This window comes from Sceloporus undulatus, chromosome 2, assembly GCF_019175285.1.
Source record: "Sceloporus undulatus isolate JIND9_A2432 ecotype Alabama chromosome 2, SceUnd_v1.1, whole genome shotgun sequence".
Taxonomy (NCBI): domain Eukaryota; kingdom Metazoa; phylum Chordata; class Lepidosauria; order Squamata; family Phrynosomatidae; genus Sceloporus; species Sceloporus undulatus.
Genome location: NC_056523.1, coordinates 63,324,612 through 63,335,896, shown reverse-complemented (window position 1 = coordinate 63,335,896; position 11,285 = coordinate 63,324,612). Strand labels below are relative to the sequence as shown.

At 39.3% G+C, this 11,285-nt stretch overlaps 1 protein-coding gene across 3 annotated transcripts in view; it reads left to right on the top strand.

The window, feature by feature from the left end:
- The window catches only part of FBLN2 (fibulin 2), a 208,492-nt gene that overhangs the window by 128,629 nt on the left and 68,578 nt on the right, over positions 1-11,285 (top strand). For all 3 annotated transcript variants that reach the window (XM_042452149.1, XM_042452150.1, XM_042452151.1), the window contains 2 exons: positions 7,562-7,673; positions 10,401-10,530. In XM_042452149.1, the coding sequence (XP_042308083.1) occupies positions 7,562-7,673; positions 10,401-10,530 (242 nt within the window). The remainder of the gene's footprint in view (positions 1-7,561; positions 7,674-10,400; positions 10,531-11,285) is intronic.

The window sequence follows — 11,285 nt, the reverse complement described above, 5'->3', positions numbered from 1 at the left end:
GAGAGAGTTTACCATTGTCTTCTTCTGAGGCTGAGCGAGAGTATGACTTGCCCAAAGTCACCCAGTGGATTGCCTTGGTTTAGTGGAGATTTGAACCCTGGTCTCCATGTTTGTAATCTAATGCTCAACCCATTACACCACAGTGGCTCAAGGGGATGATAGTGTACCTGAAACCCAAGATCTGTGAGGAACAAATGTAGGAGCCAAGTGCTTTAAACCTGGAGAAGAGAGGTTTGAGAGATGATATAAGAGCAACCTTCAAATTTCTGAAGTATTTCCACATAGTAGATTGAACTACTGTAACTCATTTTCTGCTGCTCCAGAATAAGGATCCAAACCACTGTCTTCCAATTGCAAGATCAAATATTTAAACTAACATCCTAATGATTAGAAACTTTGACAGTAGAAAGATTACATTGGAAAGTGTACCACTCTACATTGTTGGAGGTTTTAAAACAGGGATTGTATGGCAATTTTGAAGGATGGTCATGCTGTAGATTTCCTGAATCAGGAAGCAGTTGGACCGAATGACTTTTGGAGTCACTCCCTACTCTACAGTTCGATGATTTCTCAAAAAGAGCTGTCCAGGGCTCCAAAACATTAGAAGGCTTTGAGGCATTGATGCTCAAAACAAAATACAATATAAATGAACTTCTCCAATTTGGTGACTCCAGTTGTGTTGCACTATGGGAGTTATAATCTACCCCACCTGGAGAACATCCTACTGGGGAAAACTCAGACAGACCCTGCAAGACTGAAGGATCTTTATAAGTAGGATCTTCTTTCTTTTCCATTTAAACCTGATTCTAATTATCCTCTCATAGGAATACAGACTAGAGCCCAGTGCAGATAGGCCAAAATAAAACTGCTTTGGGTCACTTTGGAGATAATGCTGTTTAAATGATGCATGCATCTTAAGAGTCCAGAAGCCGCACCAAAGCCACGCTCCAGTCTTAGGTTGCATGCATAATTTAAACAGCATACCTCCAAAGTGACCCAAAGCAGCTTTATTTTGGCCTGTCTGTTCAGGCCCTAAGTATGCTGAATTCTTTGACCTCTGTCCCAAATAGTTCAGAGTTCAAAGGAGAAGGATTATTGAACACTGGCCAGAAGGAATATTAGCCTGACTGTTCATTTATATCAGGAGCAAAGTTAACAAAATCATTCAGGCTGATAGTTACCACATATGCATGGGCTGGCAGCAATAGTTCCATTTATCCACTTCTAATACGTGCTTTTTATTGTATAGCTTTTAAATTTTCAACTTGTGAATCCAAACCAGAAGGTTTATGAAACAAAACATTATTCTATGAATGAAAGACAGTATTATTGGAAGAATTTGAAAGAAAGGGTGGGAAGGATACTGTAAGAAGAAGCAATGTCTGAAAGCAGCAATTCAGAAGGAAATATATTTATAACTTTAGAAGGAATAGGAAAAATGTTGGGGGGTGTGACAAAGTTAAGTATGCCTTAAGTATAATTATCTATATATAAGCAGGGATGAACTCAAGAAATATTACTAATTCTCTACGTGTACATAACTGTTTGTATTACATTATCATATAAAAGAATTGTATGTGATACAATTATCTGCAGATGAGTGAAGATGTATTCAAGGCATAACATGATTTGCCTATCTTTTAGTGTAAGGTATGTGACTAAAGAGCATTAGTAACCAGTCACAACAGCAATTCTTTCCAACTATTGTAAATAGGGAGTTGCAAGTTGTTTTATAGTTTAAAGCACTGGATTTACATACAGTACCTATCATCAGAAAGCTTGGAAGGAACAAGAGTTAGGAAGTCAAAACAGAAAGTTTGTTTTATAGTACTGTTTCCCAAACAAATTAGAAAACCAAGAGGACAACCCCTGCACACAGATAAAACAAAAGCCACATTCAGGTGTCACTTGTTTCACCTTCTTCAGTATTCTAGCAGAGGAATGCCTAGCTATTCCTTTTCCTTCAGCTTCCCTCAAGTAGAAAGCAAAATGTTTGAATAGAAATTTCTGTTTGCCACAAAGGAAGATCCTTGATTCATCAGAGTTCTGTCTCAGATGGAGAGCCTCAATGTGGACAGAAACCTCTGTTTGTCAGACATTGCTTTCAGTGTGAGAAAAATAACAGTCAAATGGACAGTGCTGAGCATTCTCCTCATATGTTGATGAAAGTGAAGAAGAATGCTAGAAAATGGCTATTGCCACCTAGATAATGATGAACTTGAATGATATAGTTTTTTGTGGGTTTTTTGGGCTATGTGGCCATGTTCTAGAAGAGTTTCTTCCTGATGTTTCACCAGCATCTGTGGCTGGCATCTTGATGCTGGCGAAACGTCAAGAAGAAACACTTCTAGAACATGGCCACATAGCCCAAAAAACCCACAAAAAACTATGGATGCCAGCCACGAAAGCCTTTGACTTCACCTTGAGTGATATAGTTTCACAATTCAGTTATTCCTGGAAATCAAGTGGATATTCAATTTTCACAATGGGTTTGATTAAATTATTCTTTAGCTCATAGCATGCCACTTCTGGATTGGAATATTAGTTTTCATATAGCAGAATACAGATTATTATGACATCAGTTTTGTATTAACAAAAATGTATATGAAGACAACGTTCTCCACATCTGGTATGATTTCATGTGATTCCACAGAAGCAATTGCATTGTGCAGAACATGATATACATACTGTCTAAGTCCCAGAATATGCCAGCCAGGACTGGTCCTTGAAGGAGACCACCACTACAGTCAACAGATCTGACAGTGGTCTCAAACAGCAGCAAATCACAAAGCAAAAGTGTCGCTATCTTAAGACACTCATGAAAATGTTTTGGGGTTTGGAATATTTCAGATTTCAGAATTCTGGACAAGGGAGACTAAACTTGTACCCAATTCTTCCATGATCTGAATAAGTTACAGCTGCCCTGAGATGATTTCTTGTCTCACTTACTAAGGACCTTAGCAAGTGCTGATGTTCTTTCCAAAGCATGGAGATAATGTGTTACAAGTTACAGCCCACAATGAATCAACAGTAATTTGGACAATCTTATTTCCCTTCCCCTTCCACTTGATCTAAAACACAGGAAAATAATTGGGAAATCTGTACAAAAACACACTTACTGTTCATGGAACAGCCATAGACTTATTCTGCAGAAGTCTATCTCTCCTTTATTTAGAGTATTTTACTATTTAGAGTAATGGCCAAATTCAACTTTGTCAGAAAAAACTACATAATGTGATGTGTGTATGTGCCTTCAGGCTGCCTGTTGACAGCATGATCCCATGAATTTCATTAGGTTTTCTGTTCCTTGACAAATGAGCTCATTGCTATACTTCACACACACATGCGCACGCACACACACACGCACACACACCAATTAGTCTTAAGTTATAATAGCCATATTGTTTCCAAAATCTTTTCTGTAAATTTCTGGAAAACAGAAGATACTCCTTGTGTGTGTGTGTTCATTAGTCCATCAGGCATTATTAATGTTGTTGCTAGCTTGTAAAATAATCTGTCACAGGTGAGGTTTTTAAAAAATAAACTAACCATAAAAATTCATAACGTTCACCAGCCATTTTCTTACTTTGCTGACAGCACTGAACTCTTAAATGGGTTGCCAGCTGCATCTGTCCCACTAGTTGATAATTGAAGATGCCTAAGGCTAGAGACTACAATTTGGAGTTGTCCCCTTGACCTTTGCATTGCATCTGAGCACTGAAGGTCTGTAGACAAGCAGAGTTTAACTTCTTCAGATTTACTCTTGAGGAGGCTTCCCTGCATTGAATACAGCCCATGTTTTGCCACCTCAGCTATGTAGTATAAGGTTGAGCATGCTTTTGTGGTTTTATTTTGGGGGGCATGGATCAAAATTAATTGTATTTTTTTCTTTTTAAAAATAATCCTTGGTAGATACCATTCAAGTAAATTCTGTTGTTCACTTTTAATGAATGGGAAAATCCTGTGAACAGCTGTTCATTGCCCTGTTTACCAATTATTGAAGTATGCATGGTAGGCCATTCCTAGGATAATTCACAGATTGAAGATCCCATGTGGCGTGAGTTGGCATTACTCACTTCTCTCTCCCTCCCTGTCCCCAAACATCCATAGATTCCACAATCTCAAATGTTAAGTGCATGTGAATTTGGCCCCAGCAGGTAATGTGCGCCAACTGCGCCCATTCCTTGAGCAGCCAGATCTGGCCACGGTGGTACATGCCTTGGTTACATCCTATTTGGACTACTGTAATGGGCTCTACATAGGACTGCCTTTGAAAAGTGTTCGGAAAATTCAACTGGTTCAAAGAGCTGCTGCCAGGCTGTTAACAGGCACTGATTACAGAGCCCATACAACTCCCCTGTTGAAACAGGTTCATTGGCTGCCAGTTCGTTCCCGGGCACAATTCAAGGTACTGGTTATATCCCTACATGGCTCAGGTCCACATTATTTGGCAGATTGTTTCTCCTGGTATGAACCTGCCCAGACTCTGAGATCCTCTGGAGAAGCCCTTCTCTCCATCCCAACACCTTCACAAACACGTTTGGTGGGGACACGAGAGAGGGCCTTCTCAGCGGTTGCCCCTAGACTCTGGAACTCCCTGCCCAGGGAGATAAGAATGGCTCCCTCCTTGGTGGCTTTCCGACGGCAGGTGAAGACCTACCTGTTCAAACGGGCATTTAAAGAATCACTATAAGAACAGGCAGGAATGTTGGACTAGTTTAATCATTCTGTTTAATGCATGTCATTTATCTATTTTTTAAATGTTTTAATTGTACTTTTTGTTTGTTTGTTTTTTAATTGCTGTGAAGCCGCTCTGAGTCCCAGTCCTGGGAAAAGAGCGGGATATAAATAAATAAATAAATAAATAAATCTGTGACAGTACCTTTAAAACTAACTTGTTCAGGTATAAAACATATTTACACAGTTGTGGGAGTTGGGTGGAATATAATTACACACATTTTGCAGCCCTTTAAAAATTTAGGGCAAGGGTTATGATTTGCATCTTTCTGGATGCTATTCCATCCAACTCCCACAACACTATAAATATGTTTTATATCTGTGCATTTATTATCACTCTGTACTACATCCAAACAAGTGGGTTTATAGCCACAAAAGCTCATGCAAAAATAAAACCCCATTATAAAGATGCTGCCACATTTCTTTTCCCCCCATCTAATGTTACTTATCAGTGGTAATTTCTGTATATCACTGAATGTAATGGTAATAGTTGTGATATAAACAGCAAGCAAAATTAAGATTATACCTTTATTATAGCTCACATAATTGACTCCTGTCAACCCCTGTGTGCACGGCCCACCTTGGGAACCAACCATGTCATCAGTGGGGTTGAGACCTGCTTCTGGCCAGAGCGAACTTGGGCCGTTCTTTCCTGCCCGTGGTATACTTAATTAAGTAGTTGATAGAGAATGCTGGCCCATATTGTCTTTGAAAATACCCTAGAATATAAATGAGATAAATAAACATAAGAAAGATAGAAAACACAAAGCAATGATATGCTAATTTTCTACAAATGAAATCATTATATAGCGTGTATAGCAAATGTATTGTTTCACAAAATTAGCAATTAATATCACATCAGCACATTATCCTAAGAACAATGATATGTCTGTCTAGTCAAAAGGAAATTTCATTTAGTCATGGGTTTACTTATTAGAACATGTGTAAGGATTTCAGCAGTAGACTGCAATTCTTGGAAAGTCCTTGGAAGAGTGTGCCTAGGGAACAGGATTTTACAGTTCTTCCTCTATCAGTTCCCTCTTTAGAGGGCGAGGTTTGACCTTACATATCCCTTTCCAGCTGGAGTAGAACCATCTGTAAGGATTATTTCATCATGATGGATCTTACAACACAGCAAGAGCCATGGAAGACTGTGAATGTTCAGAGCAGTGATGGATTTGCAAGATCTACAGTCCTCCTGGCCTTTAGCTATACCTTTAAACCAACTGCCTATCTACACTAGTCTTGGAGCTAGCATAGCTGAATTCTTTCCCACTGTTTTACATAGGTGAAAATTTGAAAAATAATTTGGAAAATGGGAATACTGCTCTTCTGTCTTGAAGGTTCATGATGGCTGGACATTGGATATATCAGAGCTCCAGCCCTGGGGTTCTCTGCAGCAGGAGATAGGATCACTGTTATTAAATATTGAAAATAATAATAATAATAATAATAATAATAATAATAATAATAATATTTATTTATATCCTGCCTCTTCCGATTGAGGATCGAGGCGGGTAACAACAAAACTACTGAGACATATTGAAATATTGAAAAAGTCCTCCTATTTTGTGCTTGGATTCAGACATAGAACCTAAGATTGAAGAAGTTACTTTTTGACTATACCATATATTCTCGATTATAAGTCAACCTCATGTATAAGTCGAGGACAGATTTTGGGACCAAAATTATGGATTTTGCTATGACCCATGGATAAGTCGAGGATAAAATTTAGGGGCATATAGCAAAGGATCTAAAAGATGAAGCAAAGCAAAACAATGTCAAAGAACTTACAAAAGTCCAGCAGGCATAACTCTTTGTGCTTAGTCTTAAGACTGGATGGATGAGAGAGTAAAGGAGGTCAGGCACTTCACATATTATACTCTTGCTTTTCATCAGGAGATGGTTCCTTCTTTTAAATAAGAGTTAAGATACAATACTTACATTGACCCATGGATAAGTCGACTCAGGTTTTTGGGGTCATTTTTTTACCTAAATTTCTAGACTTATAAATTAGTATATACAGTAACTCACAGAACTGCTCCCTCCCCATTCCCCCCCCCCCATTCATTGCAGTCGTGGCCTGTAGTTTAACATTGACAGAATGAGCAGCACTATATATGTAACCAAAACAGTATCATCCCCATGTAGGAGGCTTATAGGGAAATGTAACATTTGTAGGAGTACAAACAAATTTCAGGGAGAACCCCCACCAAGATAGAAGAATCCCAAGAATTCCCCTGAGTTCTCAGCTCACTCAGCAATGATGAAATGCTGACTATTGAGGGGGAGGGAAATCCAGAAAACTAGGTATGGATGATGATAATCATGAAGGGCTGGAATACTGAACAGAAGGACTCTAACATTTTGTTACAAGTCTCTCTTGTCTGTACTCATGAGGTAAAGGTTTCTCCTTTGACATGATTGTCTGGCCATGTCCGACTGTAGCGGGCAGTGTTTATCTCTGTTACTAAGCTGAAGAGGCAGCGTTGTCAAAGACGAGTCTGTAGTCATGTAGCTAGCATAACCAGAACATATATCATATAATATTAGTTGCAATAGCAGCTGTTGTTCTCATAGTTGTTTTTGCTGCTATTTTGAGCCCTCAAGTTGACATTGGCTTACGGTGACCCTATCCTAGGGTTTTCTTGGTAAGACTTCTTCAGAGGAAGTTTGCCATAACCTTCTTCTAAGGTCAAGGGCACCCAGTGGGTTTCTATAGTTGAGCAGGGATATGAATTCTGCTCTCCCAGCATCCTCCTTTGACACTCAGTCCAATACACCATGCTGCCTCTCTTTACATGCTATGCCTTGCATTTTTCAGGTTCAACAAAAGATTTAATTGAAACATGCTGTGCTGCTGGACAACAGTGGGCTATTGACAACAGTGAATGTACAGAAATCCCAGTAAGTGGAACTGATGGTGATATTTGCAGGTATGTAAACTAAAAGAAATCATGAAATATTTTTATAATATGGAATGTGATCCTCCTTGAATAAGCATTTCATAAATAGATTTCAGATGATGGTGTGATTTTGTTTGAATGTATATACATACACACATTACTTGGCACTGCCTGGGTTCATGATGATGATTTTGCTTATGATTTGAATGTAACAAACATCTGAGTACCTCAAATACTTTAAATTTGTTTCACATCTAATTGTGTGCAGAGTGGACCCAAGCCAGAAATTTTCTATCAAATGTTTACATTTTTTTCATCAGTTCCATCTATAAATGTGCATTATAGAAATAAAAACAGTGTTTGTTCTATATGTGCCCAAAGTACTTGATCAGTTAGGCCAAAACCTTTACAACAGTCTAACCATCTCATTAAGTAACATGCCAAGTTTGATGACTGTGCCAAGCATCCAGATTTGCGTAGCATAATAGACAGGCAAACAAACAGACAGATATATTAAACACTTTAAATTATATATGTGTGTATGTCAGGTCATGATACTCAGCATGGTGTAGTGGTCTGAGTATTGAACTGCAACTCTAGAGATTACGTTTGCTTCCCCACCCAGCCATGGAAGCTAACTGGGTGGTCTTTGGCAAGTCACACCCTCTCAACTCCAGAAAAGCTCATGGTCACCCTACATGGAAACTATTTGAAGGTGTATAACAACAACAACAACAACAACAACAACAACATGCCAGTACACAGGTTGTTATATATGTATTTTAATATAATATTAAAATAATTAAATGGAAACTTTTTGGCCCCTGAAATATACAGGAGGCAGTATTTTGGTATTGTTTATTTCAGATTGCTCATATACTCGAATGAAGTACTTTTTTTAATATAGTTGGCCCTCAATATCTGCGGACTTGCCATCCACAGATCCAAGCATTTGTGGACGGCAAGCACGCATTGTCCCCAATGGCATCATGTGCACATGCCTTCAGGGACAGCCTCTGTTGTCCCATGACAGCATTAAGTTCTGTTGTCCCCAATGGTGGTGTGGCTGTGTGCATGCACCACCATGGGACAACTGGGGACACTAATGGCAGCACAGCTGTGTACATGTGCCACCATTGGTGACAATGCAGGTTTGAGCATCCACATCTTTTGGTATCCATGAGAGCAGGTCTGGAATCGATCCCCTGCAAATCTCAAGGACTGACTGTATTTTTTATTTTTATATTACATACTGGAATGAAGAACACCCCCCCCCCCCCCGTTTTGTCTAAGAGGGAAAAAATCTACCAGTGCGCCTTTGTGCCGGCCTGGCCCAAACTAGGGCTGCGGTAGGACAGAGCGTTCACATGCTCCTAAACTCTACTGCATGCTGCAGGCGCCATCTTGGCATGCCCCCATTTACACGGGGCATGCCACAATGACATGCACAGCAGCCAAACGATGTGGAGCATGGAGGGCGTCATAACGCCATGCCACAGCAGTTATGACGCTCATTCTATGGCACAAAAAGAACCCCCTTTTCGGAGCTTATTTTTGGGCCATTTCAGCCTCTTAGTGAGCAAGATGCACACTTTGTGATGAAAGTTCAAAAGGTGCTACACACAGAATGGAATCTGAAGTTCTCAGACTGTATGCTTTCAGAACACAGAGCACAGTTGTGTTTTGTATCATGGACTGATTGCTACAAAAAGGTAGAGGCTCGATACATGATCCAGATCTAGAAGCAAAGTATGCCAAACCAGAGCATTGTAGGCATTACAGAATCCATGTTTGTTGTGGATGAAGTTATAATGGAGAATTAAACTGTGGTATTTACTGCCGCAAGATATACTGAATGTTTCCAATTTGTACAGTTTTAGAGGAGGATTAGGTATATTTGTGGAGGTTAGGGTTTTCATTGGCCAGTACAGACGGCCCTCACCAACCATGGGCTTGCCTTCTGCAGATTGGAGCATCTATGGATGGCCTGTTCCCATTCTCCGCAATGGCGGTACATGCATGTAGCTGCACCACCATTGGGAATACATATAGATATATATATATATAATTTAAAGTGTTTAATGAGGTCCTGAGTTTTTTTGTCATCTTCTGGGATGTCTGGAATGGAACCCACATGAATACGAAGGGCCAACTGTAGTTGAAATGGCCATGTATCACCTTCCACTGACAAGCATAAGATGCAGGGTGAAGTTGTATTCATGTTCTGTTGGTGGGCTTTCCATAAGCAACAGTTCACCCACTGTGTATACAGAATGCTGGATTAGACTTTAGACTGATCTGGTGTGGCTCTTGCTATGTTCCTCATGTGCCACTTTGGCTGGATTATGTCTAGTTGATTGCATCCAGATTTAGCTACACTCTGAGTAAACCCACCAAAATCAGTAAACTGCATCTGTAATGCAGAATTAATGCATTTTGACACCACTAACTGCCATGGTTCCATGCTAAGGAATCTTGTGATTTGTAGTTTGTGGTGCAACCAGAGCTCTCTGACAGAAGGCAAAATACTTCACAAAACTACAAATCCCTGAATTCCATAGCATTGAGCTATGGCAGTAAAAGCAAGGTCAAACTGTATTAATTCTGCACTGTAAAGGCTGTACCTGTCATGACTCACTTGCCACTTTATTTCACAGAAATATTTTGTTTACTCAATGTTTGCCATTTTTACAATATGGGGTTGCCTGCAAATAGCAGCTTGCCTTTTGAAAGCAATCTGTCTTTTATTTGTTGTAGAATTGCTCAGAAGCAGTGTTGTGTCTCGTATTTAAAGGAAAACAGCTGCATTGCTGGTATGATTGCTGCCAGAGAAGGTGATTTGTGTGGACCAGATGAAAGTGATACCTGTGGAGGATCATTTTATAAGGCAAGAGTCTCTCCTGAAACCTTTGTAGCACTACTACTAATACAAATCAGCTCAAGCGTCTGCATTTTAAAAACGTTTGGCATGTGTGACTTGATTTTTGCTTAATTGAAAGGCACCAGAGTCAGGAAATGGAAATTTCACTTACCTAAGCATTTTGGCCTTTCCCATTAATTTCTTGGCTATACCAGATGCACAGTTTTGAATTTCAGAGCTTTCACACAATGTATGCTCTTTTTAAAAAAAATCTAATTGATAAGAATTTCATTAATGCCTTGGCTAAGAATTCTATCTCAATTTGTTTTTTAAAAAAATCCTATTATAGATAATCAAGAAAGCTGATTACTTCAGATCCCACCCCACCCCTCCCCGGCTTAGATACTTTTGTTGGCCTGAAAGCAGTTCATCTGACCCGAGTTAGAAAAACTCTATATTCTATGAATATAGAAACTCTGCCTCATAAATTAAAGATGGTGTAGATACTAAATTAAGGAATGAATTTTTACAGAGCCGAGATCTGCTGTGCTTCATTCAGCCCAGTGAACCCCATTCAGTGAGCCTTAGCCAGTTTCTCTGACTTCAGGATTTGAGTTCTTCTTTCCTGTCTCCCTGACACTCTTTCTGCAGATCATGACCAAAGTGAAGGTTACAGACCAGAAGTCCTTTAATTTTTTTCACGATTTATATAGCTGTTAGAAACCCTGGTGAATTTTTATTGTTTTTTAACATTAATTTTAATATTCCTTTTATAGTAATCT